The sequence below is a fragment of the Eleginops maclovinus genome, chromosome 8 (genome assembly GCF_036324505.1).
Source record: "Eleginops maclovinus isolate JMC-PN-2008 ecotype Puerto Natales chromosome 8, JC_Emac_rtc_rv5, whole genome shotgun sequence".
In the NCBI taxonomy this organism is placed as follows: domain Eukaryota; kingdom Metazoa; phylum Chordata; class Actinopteri; order Perciformes; family Eleginopidae; genus Eleginops; species Eleginops maclovinus.
Window position 1 is genome coordinate 9,486,501 of NC_086356.1, and position 20,284 is coordinate 9,506,784.

The 20,284-nt window shown below is 42.0% G+C and overlaps 1 protein-coding gene across 1 annotated transcript; it reads right to left on the reverse strand.

Annotated features, from left to right (window-relative positions):
* Positions 1–207: 207 nt before the first annotated feature.
* Positions 208–19,124, reverse strand: slc27a4 (solute carrier family 27 member 4). The gene is made up of 14 exons (XM_063889966.1): positions 18,748–19,124; positions 17,155–17,316; positions 14,474–14,684; positions 13,787–13,970; positions 12,091–12,249; positions 10,518–10,587; positions 10,252–10,343; positions 9,955–10,064; positions 9,496–9,705; positions 9,119–9,245; positions 8,766–8,903; positions 8,505–8,669; positions 5,074–5,220; positions 208–4,472 (listed from the first exon to the last, which is right to left on the reverse strand). The coding sequence occupies exons 2-14, from the start codon at positions 17,313–17,315 to the stop codon at positions 4,315–4,317; spliced, it is 1,932 nt and encodes a 643-aa protein (XP_063746036.1). The 5' UTR covers position 17,316; positions 18,748–19,124; the 3' UTR covers positions 208–4,314.
* Positions 19,125–20,284: the final 1,160 nt, after the last annotated feature.

The following is a 20,284-nucleotide window of genomic DNA, read 5'->3' on the forward strand; positions in this document are numbered from 1 at the left end:
TTACTGCCTGGAAGTTACTTTACAGGAAACTGGCCGAGGATGACCCAGAGTGAACTGCTATAACCTGACGTTTGGTACAGTGAACACAGCATTTTTAGAGTTAAAAGTTAATGTTGAAACGGTTGTAAATTGTCATAACATGTCTGGATTAGTTATACACAGCATCTGAACGATCTGAATAAATAGTTACAACAATCGGAGCCTAAGTGAACAATTTAAATATTTTTTATTAATAATGATTTTTCATTTGCAGCACTTGCTTTTATCTCGCTTTCTTTAAATTCATGTTGTATACAGCAAGCCTTCAGTGGACAAGAGGACATCAGTGTGTGTGTGTCTCGCACACACAGTACACCTCACAGACCTCCACTACACACTCTGCACAAGCTGCCGGCTGTGCAACGAGAAAACAAAATAGAATAATAATAATAAAAAAAACCTTTCACACACATAGGCAGACGTGTTCAAACTTGTTTCCTTCTCTAGCAACGCTTGATGTTCCTGAGGACCACGACAGGGAAAAACAGAACAAACAGGAAGTTCAAGCGTGAGAAAATGTTGATCAGAGGCATGAGGGGCAGAGAAATGCTTTTAAAAACAATTATTCAGCCAGGGATTTCTGCTGGATCGCCGTTTTTGTCTGGTGTGTTATGATACCTATCAGTCAAAGAGGGCAGGTAATACATTGATTTAATTTGTCAAAAAATTATGTATCTGAAGACCTGTCATGTCTCTGATGAAAATCTGTTCAGGATGAAGTGATTTGGTGAAGAAAACGTCCCACATTAAAGAATAAATTAAAATGATGGCATGGAAACTTGTATGCGTTTTTCTGAGAAAGGACACAGCGGCCCCCTGTGGTCTCACATCGTCAATACATGATATATATTAAATGATCTACTTTTCAAATAAATTTTAGCTGTGAAAACTCAATTTCATATATTTCTACACCAGTTGAAACACCTGCCATTCGATTGTCTTCTCATGCATGAATCCCGCCAATCCAATCACAAAAGCTTTGATTTTACGCAAAGAAAACAAAAGCAAACACATATAGCAGTGAAACAATCAAAGTATAATTAACAGTTCCTTAATAATAAAAATAATAATTTTAACTCCTTTAAAAAAAATAAAGAAGACGTGGAAAATGGAAACATCTTATTCAGAGTGCTCTGCCGTGGGTCAGCCACACGCATCATAACAGCCAAACTGTGTTTCCATGGATACGTAAATCACACTTTACTTTACAACATCATCGTCATTGGTCGCTCATTCGCCTTTTCAGACATTCATGAAAGAACATTTCACACTCATCATTAAAGAATAAATACAAGTGAGAGGGGGACTCTTTGCACCACAGAGGAAGCAGGAATGAGTCTCAATTTGTCAGACAGCTTTGTTGGAGTTTCCCCTCCAAACAGGGAAATTATAGGTCAGAACGACTTCTACGACGAACCGTCACAGTCAACAGTGTAAGTGCAAAGTATAAAGGAAGCAGAGCTGTTTGAACGTATCGAGAATCAACCTGCAGGAGCCAAATGAGCCTAAGCGATGCAGGAAATCAACTCGTGAATAATAGGTCAGCTACACCATGGCAGCCTGGCTGTACTGTGGACAGGAGTTGGGATGTGGTGCAAGAGTAAGACAACAAGTCACAGGGTAATGGCAGACTATGCTTAACACACAAAAGATACATGAGAAAAGTTTTGAGTGTGTAGTTGGAGCTTTTATGTTATCAGACCAAGCCAAGAATTCATCAAAAAAATCCTCCATCAAACTCCACCCAGGAAATATCTGAAATAGCGACCATTGTCTGACAGGATCGCAGCAAGACAATGCATACATGGTGGAGAACGGAGGACTGGTGTCTGACAGAGACAGCCGAGGATCTAACAGGAGGTGCCAGCTTGAAGAGAAGGGGTGAAAGATCACGGGAAAAGAGAGGGAAGAGGTTAGAGATCGATGAATAAAGAGGATTGGGGCGGTGGGCAGACACATGATAGGCTTAGAATTAAAGGTGCAAAGCAAAAGGAAACTTGGATGGGCAGCATACCAAAAAAGATGGCAGGATGCAGGCGACAGTGGTTGGACTGCCCTGGATTTTCAAAATAATGTGCTCCCGTGATTTAGGCCTGCTCTCTGAAGCTACTAAGACAGGGAACTTCAAGACAGATAAATGAGAAGATAGTAGATAGAAGCTGAATGAGACGAGCAGGGATGCATGATAAATGTCGGGCCGATAAATGACTGGGAGATAATAGAAATAAATGATATTGTGTATTCTTCCTATACCTAAATTAGTTCATTTGCTTATGTTTAAATACGTTGACTTGTGTGTTTCGACATTCATTTATTTAGAATTCTTAAGCAAAACGTTTTTAGGCTTTATGTTCTATTAAAGTCAAGTTTAGAAAGACCTCAACCTCGTGCACGTAAGGATTAGTAGTTTAGGTTTCGTTAGACACGGTTTAATATGACATTTTCTTTGCCCTTTACACCTTTCTAAGCCTTAACTTTCAAAATACAAAAATGTGAAATCATAGATTATTTTATCGGCCTTAAATAGCAGGAAAGAAATCCATATCGTGCATCCCCAGGAATTAGTCCAGCAAGGGGAGAAAGATGAGAATGTGTGTGGGCCAGGGCCTGTGAATCTGGGAGGTGAACTCACAGTAAGGCACAGTGCTCTGCTTGTGTGGTTGATGATGCTCATTCATGCTGCTACAACCTCTGATGACAGCTACTGCAAACAACATTGACGACGAAGCACATTCCCCCCTCTTCTACCGTTCCATTTAAAATGCACTCTCCACCGTGACAAAGTCCCCCCCCCCCACTTCCACGTTCATATCTTTGGATCTTTCGGCTCTCTTGAATGTGGCAAAACATCCCTCTTAGCACCGGAACAAAGTTGAAAACACAAGTCCTCGCTGATCAGGCGATTTGGTGCTTCTCTATCTTCAGTCAAGTCCTCTTCATGTTTTCAGAAGAACACACACACACAGACACACAGACACACCGTCATTAGTCTACCTTTAGGACCAAACCTGCACAATACAGCCGCACAAACACACTGCATGTAGGCTCAGCAGGGTTGAATCATCACTTTGTTTTCCAGCAGCTGATATAAAATGCACTCTGCAGCTTCATTTTTGAGGAGTCCAACAGTTACTGACACACGGATTTGGATAAACGTAAAGCAAAACAATACCTGATATATCTGCACTATAACACAAAGAGAAAGCTCTTTCATCGACATAAATTACTAAAGATCATATTCTCTTAAATATGTAAACAACCACTACAACTTAAATATATTTGGTGTGATGCAGACGTATTTAAATACAAAGCTTTGTTTTATATCAGCTCTCCTGTGGTGCGGCTGATTATTGCACTGCAAACGCTGGAGTCCTATTGCACTTCAGTGGCTCTTTCAGCTTCAACCACTGGTCTGATTTAACTTCTGTAACTGTAGGTTACATGTCAAAAGCTTTTCCAATCAAATTGTTGTTCCTTTAATCTCAAGCTCTACAGTACGATGGCCCGGGGGAAAAACCTTCATAACCTCAGATAGAGGAAAGCTGATTTTTAAAAAATCACACAGGTTTGTCACTGCTGGCTGATTGTGCACGTGAAGTCGACGGTAGTGTCTCCAGTCTCTCACAAAACATCAAACAGAGAGACAGTTTAGGTACTCATAGGTCCCTCTGCTTTCCCCCACACACACACACACACACACTTTCTGTCCAGGCTCCTTCTCAGCATCCTCAAAGTCTGTTGATATCTGTGGTTTAAAAGTATTTTGCATTCAGAATGCCAGGCAGCCTGCGCTCCGTTTGTCCCCCAGCATCACATGGTGGTTTGACGGACCGGGATGAAGAGGCGTGTCTGTTAGAAAAGGGTGTGGATAGGGATCGTGTGGCTCTGAAGAGACGTTTCAAGTTACCAAAGAGACCTGGTTCCTGGGTTTGTGCCTCTCTCTGTTTTTGCTGAGGTAGCGAGAGGAGTTGCCGGGGACGGATGGAGTAATGCTGCGTGTGTGGCGTGCACAAGTCTGATCTTAGAGACTTTAAAGAGCAAAGTGATTTGCGGGAATACGTGTGTGTGTGTGTGTGTGTGTGTGTAAATGTGTTGGCATTTGAGTACGGGTGCAAGGAGTGAGTATGGCTGTTAATTTAAATGTTTTGTATTATGGGGACAAGGTCCTGCATTCTGCTATGCTGGTCACAAAATATCATCTTTTCTGTATCTGTGTGAGTGTGTGTGTGTGTGTGTGTGTCTGTTCATGTGTAGATGTAGTTGTCAGCTTGCTCATCACAATTTCTTTTCCCCTGACAGTATGGAGCGGTGAAGTTCCTCGTCCAGCTGTACATAGCAACCTCTCCTGGAATCCAGGAAGTACAGTCTGTCTGACACCATGGTGGGGTCGAAGCTGTCCCGACGCAGGTCTGTCTTCTGAAACTTAAACGTTCCTGAGAAAGAGACGGAGAGATTAGAAAGATAGTTCATTCATAAGATGCCTCAGAACTGCTATACTTCACTGTTTCACTGCTTTAAAGACAAACGTAAAAATGCACCACTATTCTATGAAACATTTGCTCTCAAAAAGCAATACTTACACGTTTTAATTTAAATGTATTCTTTAAAATAGCAATGTACCTATGCCCATATTTAAAAGCTACAATTATTATAACATTTATAATTCTGTTGATTTACTTTTGAACTATTTTGATAAGATTTTAATCGTTGAAGAACATTTTCAAGCCTAACAGTTTATAGTTAGTGTTTCCTTTCTTTGGGGGATTTCTGGTCTGACTAGTAGAAGACCTCTGTCCGGACATTGCAGTCCGACTCCTTAATGGAGCAGTTTAACTCATTTCAATAACATTTCCAAATATTGGCTGACCTAGTTTCCAGTTTTATTAAAAAGTAGAATAAAGGTTTGAGGTATATCTTCCAAAACCTTTGAAACCAGCCTTTTTGAAATTGCACAGAGATGAAACCAGTCGCTTCTGAAAATGTCATTTGTTTTCTTTTCTTTTTATAGAAACTGCAGTTAAAAGGGCATTTTACCTGTCTTGTCAACCTCTGGCAGGAGGCGAAGGAACACAGGTCTGGCATACGGAGGGAGAGCCTTGTCCATGTCCTTCACAAACTTCTCCAGGTCAGTGGAGTGAGATGGATCAGCGATGGCAGCCATTCCAGCCTTTCCCTCTGCTCCTGTGCACACAGACAGGGGGAGAGGATTAGCTCTGTGAGGTTCAAGGTCACACAGATGCTTGTGTTTGTGCAACCAGGAAGTAAAGCCTGGGCATAACCCTCCTCATGACTTCACACAGGATTGTATTGTGTGAAGTCATTGTGAAAAAATGAGAGTTTTGGCGATATGTAATTGTCTAGCTTGGCTTTTGTCAAAAACTGATTTGAATGATCTATTCATTATTCTTATTTATAAAAAAATAACTAAAAAGGGTCATTTACAGAGATATGCATAATTGAAATATACTCTTTAAACATATCACACAAGAGAACAGCAGCATTTGATTTAACTTTTTAAGTAATATGCATATTTTCATTGGAGACGAAAAATGATGTCCTGTAGAAACATGGTTTGAAAAAAAAAAATAATAATTTGATGAAAAATGTGATTTTGATGAGGTTACAGGCCCAAATCTTTACGTAGGCATGTCGATCAGTATCAAAGATAAAAGAGTCACCCAATACTATGTAACAAAAAAGGTTTTGTGGCTGAGGAGCGGGTGTGTAGAAATATATAGAGCGAAACTATTACTACTGACTACTTTCATGCATTTTGATTTCAGGATGAAATAGACCATACTATTATTTGCAATGAGTTAGGAAAACTGGAGAGAAACAGATCATTGATTATAGAATTGCCAGGAGTTGTGTAGGGTGTTATAGTCTTGTTCTGATTGTTCTGTCATCACAAGGGCTCCAACGCCAGAAATATGTGGTCTGGACTAAAAACAATAACAGACTACAAAAGGACAACGAGTGGTGCTGAGGAAGTGTCTGCATCTCTCCCAGATGAACTGAACACATTTTATGCACGCTTTGAGAAGCCCCCGGCTGTGGAGGCACAAAAGGCCCAGGATCCCTGCTCACTGGTTTTAACCAGTGCAGATGTGTGTAGATCTCTGAAAAGGATCAACGCACACAGGGCTCCGGGACCTGATGGCATCCCTGGCCGTGCTCTCAAGGTGTGTGCAGTTCAGCTGGCAGATGTGTTCACAGACATTTTCAATAGGTCACTGCTCCAGTCTGTAGTCCCCACATGTTTTAAAGAGTCCATCATTGTCCCTGTCCCCAAAAAGACAAAACCCATCTGCCTCAATGACTACCGCCCAGTTGCACTCACCTCCATCATCATGAAGTGCTTTGAGCGGTTAGTCAAAACTTTTATCACCTCCTCCCTCCCTGACTCACTGGACCCCCTGCAGTTTGCCTACAGAGCAAACAGGTCCACGGATGATGCCATCTCCCTCACCCTCCACACTGCCCTCTCCCACCTGGACCAGAGGAACACTTATGTGAGAATGCTGTTCATTGACTACAGTTCAGCATTCAACACCATTGTGCCCTCCAAGCTCATCATTAAGCTCAGGGACCTTGGGCTCAACAGCGCCCTCTGTGACTGGATCATGAGCTTCCTGACGGGCAGATCCCAGGCAGTGCGGATGGGGAACATCACATCCTCCACCTTGACCCTCAACACCGGAGCCCCTCAGGGTTGTGTGCTCAGCCCTCTCCTCTACTCCCTGTTCACGCACGACTGCGTGGCCACACACAGCTCCAACACCATCATCAAGTTTGCTGACGACACGACCGTCATCGGCCTGATCACAGACGGCGACGAGACGGCGTACAGAGAGGAGGTCAGAGCCCTGACATCTTGGTGCCAGGACAACAACCTCCATCTCAACGTCAGCAAAACAAAGGAGCTGATTGTGGACTACAGGAAGAGGCAGAGAGAGGCACACACACCCATCACCATCGACGGGACTCCTGTGGAGAGAGTCAGCAGCTTCAGGTTCCTCGGGGTAAACATCAGTGAGGACCTGACATGGACACATCACACCAGGGTCATATCCAAGACGGCTCGACAGCGGCTCTTCTTCCTCCGCAGGCTGCGGAAGTTCAACATGGACTCCAGGATACTCTGCAACTTCTACAGGTGCACCATCGAGAGTATCCTGACTGGCTGCATCACCGCCTGGTATGGCAGTTGCACCGCCCTCAACCGTAAGACTCTACAGAGGGTGGTGAAAACTGCTCAGCACATCACCAGGACGGAGCTGCCATCCATGGAGGACCTCTACACCCAGCGGTGTAGGAAGAAGGCCGGTAGGATATTAAAGGACCCCCATCACCCCAGCAACAATCTGTTCTGTCTGCTGCCGTCTGGCAGACGGTACCGCAGCATCCGGACCAAGACCACCAGACTCAGAGACAGTTTTATACCACAGGCTATAAGACTACTGAACTCCTGAGCTGTGTGAATGTCTACTCACATCTGTTTATAGTACACACATACATATATATTATACACATCTGCCATACATATCTGTTTATAGTACACATATCTATATATTGTACATATCTGCCATATACATCTGCTATACATAATATATGCATCTGTCCATACCTCCTCATTCAACAGTGTAAAGTATTTAAATACTTTCAATGTATTCCACATATGTATATATTTCACATCCTCAAATCTTTATTGTTAATATTGTAAATATTCTTCTCTCTTTTTGCACTACTTTATTTATCTTTTGCACCATGCATGTTGAGTTGTTGGAGGAGCACGCGACATAAGATTTTCATTGCCAACATATACGCTGTATCTGCTGTGCATATGACCAATAAAACCTTGAAACCTTGAAACCTTGAATTTTATGGTTATGGGAGATAAGTTGTAATCGCATTGCATTCTCACTACAGTATGTAGAATCTGTTTTGTGGACACCAGGGAGAACAGCTGTGGCAATGCTGTAGCTAATGTGGCTCCTAATAACCTAAAACAGTAATGTTCTTGTTGAACATCTGTTTGTGTGTAAGTGTATACCCTTGCTAATCGACATGCATGCCTAACTATCTGCCCTTGTGGTTTAATGCATTAAAAAAATAATATCCAATCTAATCACTGTGGCTGAGAAGTGGCATCTGTATTTCGCTCTTCCACAGCCTCAACCACAGCTCAGCTTCATGTGTGTATCGACATTACAAAACTGTATGGTGACCAAATAAATCAAGAGTAAGCCAAGACCATGCAGCTGTGATAGTAAACACAGCATGGTGCTTGTGAAATATCTGGTCGGTATATTCCTTTACAAATTGCAGTGACCTATTTATTGGGCCCACGCATGCACAGCTCCAGACCAACATTTAAAAAAATATATTTCTTTCTTTCTTCAGAAACATATTGAGGAAATCTCATAAAGAATACATAATAAAGCATGTATGAATACGGATATTACCTGGTACTTCCACGCCATACACAACTACATCTTTCATGTCTAGCAGCCTGCTGAGAGTCCCCTCCACCTCTGTTGTTGAGACGTTCTCTCCTTTCCAGCGGAAAGTGTCTCCTGTGCGATCTTTGAAGAACATGGAGCCGTAGTCGTCCATGATAAGCACATCACCTGTTAAGAAGAGGACAACAGATTGTATTAATTTAGTCAGTCAGCATGGGATAAAAGTAAAAGCTTGATGTGCGTGAGTGTGTGTGTGTGACTGACCTGAGAGATAAGCACTGTCCCCCTTCTTGAAAACACTTTGAGCAATCTTCTTGCTGGTTGCTGATTGGTTGACGTAACCATCAAACCTCCGGAGAGGGTCATTCTGGATGATCCGGCCCACTAGCTGCCCAGGTTCACCTGTAGGGAGAGGCAGAGGAGGACAAGATAATTTAAGAATGGGAAACTGGCAATTATTATGCCATATGAAATGACCATCGTCAAAAATGAAGCCAAGTCAGGTGGTAAGAAAATAAAGTGATACTTTGTCAGTATAGAGTGTATGAAATCTGATAGACTCAAATATATGACATTTGTATATTAAAGCTTTCCAAGTGTCTATAGAGTATCCCTACCGGGTTTACAGGGAATACAGACGCCATCAGGTCCCCTAATGAGCTCCATTGTCTCCTCGTCTACCCTCACCAGTCTGATGGGGTAGATGAAGGGCAGAATGCGACTGTTGAAGCCACACGCTCCGACCTAGAGCACAGACAAAAAAGTATCAACAAACCAGACCAGCTTGAACCGGAAAGCTGCAGTGCAATGTTAACAAATAGATATCAATAAATGCTTAACATGAAGAGGATTTCAGAGCAGAGCAGATAAGAAAAGCCTCTGAACACACTGTGAACATCTCAGGTGGAAGAAGAAGAGAGTGGGTGACGGTAATGGAAATATTTTGCTACAGCTACAATACAAAGATAACCTTTATTTGTTTCTTTGTTCCTACCTTGTTGTCAAAGTTTCCCAGGCTGCAGTTGCACTCTGTTGCTCCGTAGAACTCTGCGATCTGGGGGATATTAAAGCGGTTCATGAACTCCTCCCATATGGACTGGCGCAGGCCGTTGCCGAGTGCCATGCGCACCCGATGCTGTTTCTCCATGTCCCGGACTGGCTGGTTCAGCAGGTATCGGCAGATTTCACCAATGTACTGCACAATCTGTGGATCACAAAGGGATGGAGTTCATTGATGAGATAGAGAAGAGAGAAGAACCACTGATTTAATACCAAGCTAACAATAAATAAAAGTGGATTCTGAAGGAATAACCGGAGAATATCATTCAATCTTGACACCATTTTTTAAAGAAATCCACAGGAAATACATTTTATTAGCCCCACTGTGAGATTGTGGTGCGCTATCTTGCCTATTAAATATGAGATAGGGAATTGTAATCCACAAAATACTTACGGTGCAGTTGTACTTGGCACAATCGTCCCAGAAACGTGAGGCGGAGAACTTCTTTCTGATGACTACCGTCATGCCATGGATTATACACTGGCCCACTCCCACAATGTTACCTGTGGACAAGGGAATATTTTATGCTAGCTTTTACACAGAAAACCTCAGAAGAATAAAAGAACACTGATGGGCCAATCCACAAAATGCTTAAACTGCACAAATAAGACCAAAAGCAACTTGAGAAAACATCAAGGTGACACATTTGCAGATCCTAATATTAACTTTGATCATAAACAGTCTTCTTACCTGCAGAGTGGTAGAGTGGAAGGCAATCATAGAGCACATCATCTGAAGTCATCCTAAAGCCATAATAAACCAAAGCTGCCATGCGGTAGTACCTGAAAAGCAGGTGAGGAAGGGCAAGGGAAGAAAGGGAAATAAGTTGAAACAAAGCCAACATGTGTCTTCGAACAATTTTTATACTATGAAAAAACATGAAGTGACACGGATCAACAAAAAGAGCAGCTGCAGTCCCTGTGTGTCTGTCTGTGAGCTGCATGGTTCCTTCCTACCTGCTGTGCACGACAATAGCAGCTTTAGGCATCCCAGTGGTTCCCGACGTGTAGATGTAGAACAGGCGATCTTAAACAAAGAGGGGGAGAATGAGATAAAACGCCAACAACCAAATGTCCTTTAACTAGTTCTGGCAAGGGCTTGATGGTGAGTAAAAATGAAAAGGTACAGCACCAACGTATAGATGCAGATTCATGCAGAATCCAATTTTACCTCAGGGGAAGCATTGCAATGTGAAAGCAAAGGAGCCACGTGGTAACAGAGCAAAACTCCTGCATCCATATCTATACAAATTGGCAATATATCCAATAAGGACTGCACTAGAATAGGTGCACTTAGTAGAGGGCAGATCTCCACCAAGTGTGTCTCCCTCTCCGAAACAAATAGGGGTTGAATTTCAATCAATGGTCCCTCCCAGCCCCTTACAGTCAAATGCCTCAAAAAGATTATTTATTTTAGATGTATTTATCTTGTATTGTGTCTATCTTTAGTGGATTTGAACACAATGGGTATGGATTCAATTAGCAAAAGCTTAGGTTCAATTAGAAAACAAGTAAGACTTTTTTTTTTAGACTAGCCTAAAGCTAAAAATGTATTAACATACAATAAAGATCATAAAAACCAGGGGAGGTTGTTTGTCATACAATCATGAATGAACACAACTAGGCTGATGGGCGCAGTAGTGTGTGAGGTCATCTGTGAACAGACAGATGTACAGGATAAAATGCACGATCCTCCCTTCACCTGGTTAAAGTAATAAACTCAGAAGAATACCATGTCAGCTAGAAAACTGTTTTATGGTGGCTATGTACAGCCTCAATTCACGTACAATCTTCAAACCCTTTCACGGAGTGGGTTTCTTGGCATAAGCAAATCAGCTCCGTGGGTGAACATGAGGTGAGAGCACGAACAAAGGTTACAGGTTTTGCTGCAACTGCTTGTTTGTCCGTTGTGATAAAATGTAGTCAATGCTTAGGAGCTAAAGAGAGTGAGCAGGTGGGACTCGATTCATGGAGTAAGAGTTCACAAATCTGCTCAGTGGATAGAAGGATAAGACGCTAAACAACGAGGACAAAAACAATAAGAAAACTATAAACTCATATACAGTATCCTGCCACATCAGGGTTTTTCTAAATCAGGATTTTTACAAATAGAATGGCTACGTGTTCCATTTCTTCTCCCATTAACCACCTTAGACACTAAGTGCGTAGCGAGTGAATAATTCCGGGTAAAGATAACTTCTCTTATTAGTTCATCTGCAACCTAACACTGACATTGTATCTCTAATAAACCGTCTTAATGAAAAAGGGAAAGTGTGCAAGAGTTTCATTTTCAGTATGATTGATTCCTCATTCGTTTGATCTGACTGTGAGCAATTGCTTGGCCACAGAAGTATTACTCTTCACTTATCAACTGTCTCTCTGTGCTGCCGTACATTTATGTGTTGAGTAGATCAGAGTAGGGAGAGGTTTCCTTACTGATGACCAGGACATCTAAACTAATACCATTTAAAATGACTCCCAGAAGCATTAGAAAATGTTTTAATAATTTTAACGATGCTGGGAAACTCACCTGTGAAGCAGCGTTGCGGCCGGCTTGGCAGGTGAGAGGGAGCGGCGTCCAGCAGCGGCTCCAGGCACTCGGTTCCCTGCGGGACACGTTTGGGGTCCCAGTCTCCTGAGCAGAACAACTGCACCTTCTTTCCCATTAAACTGTGGACCTCAGACACCGCTATAAGAACAAGAGCAACCAATTAGAGTTTGTTGTGTTATTTCACAAGCCTAATTGAACAGGACTTCATGTGGTACGAACTGGAGAAACCTGGAGAAATTAGCTTAATGGAAAGAGAGGAAAGATTGGGTGGTAGCAGACAAGGAACAGGGGACAGATTAGGTTAAAATAACGTGGGTTGCCAGGTGCAAGGTGGGGGAGAGAGAAAGAAAAAAGAAATACTTTGACATAAAGAGAGACAAAAAAGGTCTGCGTATGACTGAGCAAAGCAGAACACATTAGGGACAGATACCATAATTTCCCCTGAAAAAAAGACTGTGTGTCTTGATTTAAAAAGGCTCGTGTCATGCTGGCTCAGTACTGCAGCTCTGTAGCAAAGAGGCTGCGTTTTCAATTACTTAAAAAAGCATAAAAGAACATGAAAAGTCCAGGATCCAAACACTGATCAATCAAACCCAGGGTGAACAGCTCAAAACTCATTCACTCTTATAGCTGTTGAGATCAGGGCTTTTCAGATTGGGCAGGGACCCAAAAGGAGAGTCGAGGGGAGATTGAAATAGATCCCTAATTTATGTTTGACTATTCAACTGAGCTGCTGCAATGTAATGCAATCACATTCCAAGTCTAAGGAATACAAGCCATGTTTAATAATACACTGCAGGCTAGAAGATCAGTATGCATGAATATTAGAAGAATGCCTTATGGGAATACATTGAACATGTAAATTAAACTACTAGCAGGAATGTATATAGATTGAATGTTTGTCTTTATTCCCCAAATGTTTGATAAAAATAGGTTTTCTCTTTTTAATGCCTGGCACTTCTGCTCTTTTGCAGACTTAGACACGAGAGCTGGCAAAATGTAATGTTTGGATATTCATAAATCATCCCAAAACACACATGTGATTATGCAATTGTTGATTTAAATGTTACATCTAATGTGTTTCTCTATTACTAAACACATCACTTATCAAAGGTCAAGCCCATAACTGAGTGGGAGGAAAGCCGAGGTATTTAATTATTATACGGGCTGTAATTATTATTCAGTTGAAACAAGGGATTTGTTAACAGAATCGCTAATGTAGGCGAGTCACCAGAGCTGGTTTAACATCAGCTTTGTCTTTGTTGCAGTTTTTCCCAATATACAACTGGTTTTAGCGTATTATATATATTTATTTCTGACTGCTGTAGACCTTGTACACTGCGGCAGATAATGGAGACATTTCTTCTCCACTTCCCTCTTCATTACCTCTCCTTCTTCTTTCCATCCATCAGCCATTTAAAGCCCCATTGACTGATACTGAAGAGACACCTCCTCTGAAACCCATCTATCTTTTATGACCTCTGCTTTATCCCAGCACCACTCACCTCTCTCATCACAGCGGAAACAAAAGAGCACTCAGCAGCAGAAGTCAGTGCTGTGCACATTGTAAGCCCCCTGAGACAAACTTCAGATTTTGGCTATCAAATTGGAAATGTAACAACTAAAACAAATCAATTCTGCTTCTCTTATCTCTACACAACCCCTCTGATCTTACCATCATTCAGCTCCGAGCCATACACCACAGCTTTGGCATTGGAGATGGTGACACAGTGGACTAAGGCCTCCAGTCTCAGGTTGAAGTTGATAAGAGCGGCCTCCACTCCGATCTTAGCCATGCCCAGCCAGAGGCCAACGTACTGGGACCTGTTCTCCATGAAAAGGGCCACCACGTCGCCATCCTGAAGAGAGAAACAACAGAAACAGATTGCTAACAACAGATTGACAAAAGTGTATTTCTATTTTACATGAGTCTCTTTAACAGTCATGCGTTCTCTTGGAAGTTTGAAAATTAAGGCAAATTTTGAAAGGATTTTCAACTTGGACACTAAACGTCAAACACTGTTCTTTCTAGGGGACATTCTGACTCTCAATGTACTGTACGTCAACTAAAAGTGCTTGTTTTTTCCACTGACAGGCTCAGATTGTCTCCCCACTTTAGCAATTACATTGAAGCCTGTTTTGAGGCTGTAGCACTCACTCAAATCTAGACCAATTTAATAAAATGTTGTCCCATTAGGCAAAAGAAAACATGGGAAAAGAGAGGTCGATATCCAGGTCGAAAAACAACAAAATAAACCGCAGTAAAGCAGACTATCTCTGACCCTATTTGTAAGTGTATACCTCCGTTTGTGGTTTTTATTTCACACATTGTTTCTGGTGTATATTGTTGTGCAGGACTTACCCTGAAGCCCCGTTCCAGCAGCAGGTTGGCCACTCTGTTTGAGTATTCGTCCAACTGTCTGAAGGTCCACTTCTCCCCGGTCCCCTCGAAGATCAGAGCTGTTTTGTCCCCGTGGCGTTGCACAGTTTCAGCAAAGATCTTGGGAATGGTGTTTTTCTCTTTGAGGTGACGTCTGACATTCATCTTCACCTTCAATAGCACAATGGCCGCACTGAAGGAGCAAGAGGAAATATTGGTATTATTATTACTAGTAGTGCAGCGGGGTAAAAAAAAACTCTTCCTGGTGTAATCAAAAACACCTTATACATTCATTTGTGATAGCCTCAACATTTTCAAAAACAGTGTACAGTATAATGCAAACATTGAACACGCAAATATATACGGTCTTCCACAAAAAGGATAAAGTTAACTTAATGTTCACTGCTACAGCCACAGCACTTATCTCAATAAGTGTCTGATTTGTAAGCTGTTTTACTAAGTAATAAGGGTAAGCCATAATATTAATTGACATTTTAAAATGATAGTGTACCATTATATGTGATTTTGCAGTAGAACTACGATTGTCATTGACAATATACCTTGATATTAAAAGCTGAACACTTTAAAGCTCGGCTACATTTCTAGTTAAATGACTAAGGTCATATTTGACCTAAACTGTGCCAAATTTATGACATGAAGCATAAAACATCACATCACAGATTAGTGGCTGGGTAGGTGCACAGGGCAAAGTCTGTGCAGATAGAAGATCTCACTTGATAATTTAAATTTATGGTGCAGAGGTAGAGATAGTGTGCATTCTGCTGAGCAGTGTGTAATTTCAGAAATATCATAAAAGTATAATAAGGGAAATTATTCCATGACTAGATCATGGCAGTGACGATTATATTGGCCTCCTGTTGATCCAGATAAACATAACATTGCAACCAAGGAGCTGCGTGAACTTTACTCTGTGCTATTCATTTCTTTCTCTAGATAACCTTCATAGAGTTTATTTCTCTGATAGTCTACAGATGTGTATCTTTCACAGCAAACTTACGGATTAATTTTCTTGGATGTTTATATTTATCTATTTTTTACCCTTTAAAAAAAATGTATTTTCAAATTGTGTGCAATGCCTTTTTTTTTTAACATGCTGCTGTATCGAAAATATGTCCCAATTGGGGATCAATGAAGCATATCTTATCTTATCTTATACTTTCCTATTGTAACTTAGGTGACTTTTTTAAAGAGCAGTAATAAATAGCATGTTATTTAAAGGGATACTGGAATTTCAAAACGAGGAGTGAAAGATTATATTGGCAACCAACTGCACAGCACCATTATAATTAAAAAACACTTCTCTACAATGCTGTCCACAATTAATTCTAGCTAACACAAATGTTGTACCACTAAACCACCGAGGAAAATTGACTGCTCGGTAAAGAAACAGAAATGTGAAGACTAAAGGTGAGTTAACAAAGGCAGTAAGACCATTCTGTTTCCATAGGGCGACAAAGTCGAGAAGTCTAAATGTATTGAAAAAAGGCTATATGTTACCACTTTTCAAAAACATGTTAATAAAGGTATTTGATTTTACACCTGCTGCAACACAATAGAAGTGCAAGCCTGCATTCTAACAGCAGCCGGCAGTCTAACAGCATCCTAAATTCAAATAAACTAAAACAATAAACATAAGGGTAATGACTCAACTCTCGTGCAGTACAGCCCCACTAAGCCTTGTCACAATACACAAAAAAAACAAGAAGCTGTGAGTCACTTTGAAAAGGGCAAGCGTTTAGAGCGTCAGGTATTCTGAAGTTTTAACCTTGGCGCTTTATCCATTATCAACACCTATACAAATAACTACAAAATGATCAGACCTAAGTTTTTTTGTTATCCGAGCAGGTGCACATAATTAGGTAGCTGAAGCACAGTTAATGAGAGGTAGAAGAATAAGTAAAAACATGCTCTCTAAAACATAGCCACGGAAACTGAGATTTCTATCTCTCTAACCAATAAGAGGCCATATTTACACCAAACAGGTCACAGAAGCGCTACTTATGTTTGGTCGCTTTGGTTAAAAGGTCAACGTGAGGTCATAAACGTTTTACAATTTCCTGTTTTAGCATTACTGGTGCTATAGGGGGGAGAAAAGGAAGTTAATCACAAACCAATTACCATGGTAACCCCAAACTGTAAATATTGGCTGTAGGTAAGACAAATAAAAGAAGTGCTTTTCCTTCCTTATCTCTATTGTCCTATGTTGGAAATATTTCAGGCTACCTGCCATGTTGGGTTTTGAAACGTGTACAACAGGAACATGCAGTCCATCACAAAAACTGGCTATTACAACCTGGCCTAAGGGGAAAGAGGCCTCATTGCCTCATTGTCTTGAGTCCTTAAAAGTTACTTTTAAAAAGATGTCAGGCTACATATTTGCATCGCTTAACATGTGAGAACACTTACTTGCACATGACCCACCTGTAGATAGAATTGCTTTTACAGTATCAAGCTAAAATGTGTCCAAACATATCACTATTGCCATACTTAAATGAACTGCACAATGCAAAAGGACCTTCATATTTACATGATTTATTTTAATGGCTTTTACCAAGGGAATAATTCTTCATTTTGAATTTCAGTTGTAGGCATGGTTAAACACTAGAAGCATGCCAACACATACACAACACCCCCATGCTTACTGTAAGTCTCTGCCAATTGTTTTGGCAAAAACGTGCAGGAAGCTCCATCCTCCGCTTCCCAGGTAGAAGATCAGGATGGCCGGGAGAACCTGGTACCAAGGCAAGCCCACCAGCAGTCTCAATACGAACAGCAGGGCTGTGGAACACGATAGACGCATCATCCTGGAAGAATGCACACACACACACACACACATTTAAATACATGAAGATAATAGCTTCACACAACAACAACTGATCACAAACATTTTAGACCAAACAGTTTAGTAGGAGTAAGGTTACATGCGGTTAAAGTAAGCAAAGACAACGGATGTTGAACATCTTCAAGCCAACCACTTAAGAATGTAATCTACTATAACGCTGTTTACACACCCCGCGCCCATCCAATATACTGACTCAGCTCTGGCACACTGCGGGGCTTTGCAGTAAAGGAGGAAGAGGTTACCCATATTTAAGTGTATGTTGTCTGTAAGTGGTCATAAACATCAGACATTTTTTGAAGAATAACACTGAGAAAATGTTTGAGCTTTATTTTCCTGTGCAGTTGAATAAAACCCAAGGCTAAAAAGACCTTGGGAAAGCCCTAACTCAAAGCAAATGTTCCGTAGTGGCAGCTGAGAGCAGCAGAGAATAGCATGTTGACATTGGTGTCCAGTGCCACCTGATAGCTAGGAAGATGATCCTAAAGCAGTAAACGATAGGTTGACATGACTGCTTCTTATTTATTCATTAGTCTATCTAGAGAAAAACACTGCAGGGATGCTATTTCACAACAACTGGGCCTTTTTTTTTAAGACATCTGTTTTCTGGCAGCCGTTTTTCAAGAGTCAAGACGCTGACTGTATATTTATTGATATTTCTCCCTGCATGTGGCTGTAATGTGATGATGGCAATAGGATAGCAATCCAATAGGCCAGCTGCTGCAAACACATTCGTTCCGTGACAAATACAGATAGCCTGAATGTCGAACATAATGGGATTTGTCACACGTCAAGGGGAAAATAATGCATCAAAGGTGCAGGAGCCACTTCACAGTCGGAAAAAAGCTTCATCATCATCTGCTGCTGTTACACCCGGAAATTAAAAAAGCGCGTAGCATCATATTGCGGTAGTGGACGGGGAAATGATAGCGAGGCTCAGCCCACCGTTACTTAGACTACGCCTCGGCTAACAGGGCCATGTGCGCTTTCAGAAAGGGCCTTCAATAGGTTCCATGTTGGACGATGTTTAAGATGCTAGCCTGATGTAGGTAATCATGGTAACAGGCGCGCCTGGGAAGCTGGATGCGCAGCTCATAGCGCGCATCGGTTTAAGCGGATGGACAGTGTGACAGCAGTCTCTTTTAGGAAGGAGAGGCATGCTGAATATGCAGTCCTCGTTCACATAAATTACCTTTCATGGACCGAGAGCTGCCTGTTATTAAAGCCGCCTCTCGAGTCCCGTCAATGGGTCGATCGCCCACAAGGTTGACAGAGGACAATAGCCGGGCTCTTTCCCTTTCTCTAGCAGATAATCGTCATCCGAGGAGTTGAACCTCGCGGGGGAGCTGCTCGGGACGTGGCCCCTGAGATGGTCGGATTTATTTTGCGTACATACCTTGCACTCCTCTATCACAGCATGAAATCCCAAACGTGAAACTCGTTGTGTGCGATTCCCTCCTGATCGGCTTACAGGCCAGCCTGGTCGCCCTGTCCGCTGCTCACCGCCGCTCGCTTGGCTTGACAGAGGCTCAGAGAGACGCACGCAGAGACAGACACACGCACCGGGATCCCCTCCTGTTGTAATACACAACGAGCTGCTGCTCTCCTCTCCCCCGGTGGGCCGGGAGTCAAATACTCCTGACTGCGAGTGTCGACTTTGACCCCACGATCATCATCCGTTCATTGTCACAATCATTGATATCATTTCTTGGTTCATTGTAGCCGTTAAGCTCGCTAGCAAGCGTAATTCAAATGACCTTATAATTTTCTTAGCTGCACCCGCCCACCGCCGTCAGCGTCCCATCAGTGCATCAGGAATAAGCGCTGACGGACGGGAGCCTGGGCCAATAGATGATGGCGATTCTTCACACGTCCCATCCGGAGGGGGCGGGGTTTGCGGCACTGGTGAGGAGGAAATGCGGCGCGGCCCTGCTTGCTTTCCGACAGAAAGCGAGGCCAGTTAGTAAAGCGGTTTTCACCCGGTAGTGACAACGGGACCCTGATGCGGAACAGTGTAAATTGAGCCCTGCCTCTGCCTGCAGAGTTCGCCTCATAAGCTCCATTCTTCTCTACTCACCCAGCAACAAGATGTGCGTAAAATACGAATCCGTCACTAGAGCGATCCCTGCAGAAGTGAGGAATCGGAAAACACAGGATGTCAAACAATAGCCCTGAAACATGACAAAACAGTTTTCATTATAATAATCACGATGGGCCAAGATTTACCATACAAACTAGAGCCCATTAGCCAGCGTGCTGCAACCTAACGCTGTCGAATGCAGAGCTAGGCTCTTTATGATTAAAGATAGAGCATCATCTTATAGCTATTTTTAGCTTTTCAAAACTATGCGTTTTTGACTGACAAAACACACTTTGTTTTTTTGGTTAATTGCAGGATTAATTTTAAATCAACCAGGCCAAGTAATACATTCAGTAGCTGTAAAATAAATTCTCAAACAAGGCACAGTAAGCGATGCAATGCCATTTTCAAATGCAAATCAAGGCTCAAACCAAAAACAATCCCTCTCAATCATCACCTATCACCTAATCAAAGTGTGTGGCCCACTCAAACCCTCTGTGTGTATTTTCTGATTTAGCTGTTTCTGTGACATTTCTGGGTGTCAACCTCTATAAAAGTGAACAGGTGCCACATCTTAAGCAAGCATCCAAGAGGGAACTAAATGAGTCAAGAAAATGTGGGAAAAAAACATCCTAAACTAGGGCGAAACACAAGTGGACTAAAACTTGTGCCAAAACAATAGTTCATCTGGTCGACTTTCATTTGCTTGCAAGCACTGTAACCTTCGTTGAGTCGGGGAGGGGCCAACTTTGAATGATGTGTATATCTGTCAACCGACAAATCATACGCATTGTGTATTTAAGCAAATAAGTCTTGCAGAAGCCCACAAGGACACAATAGAAAACATGTAGAC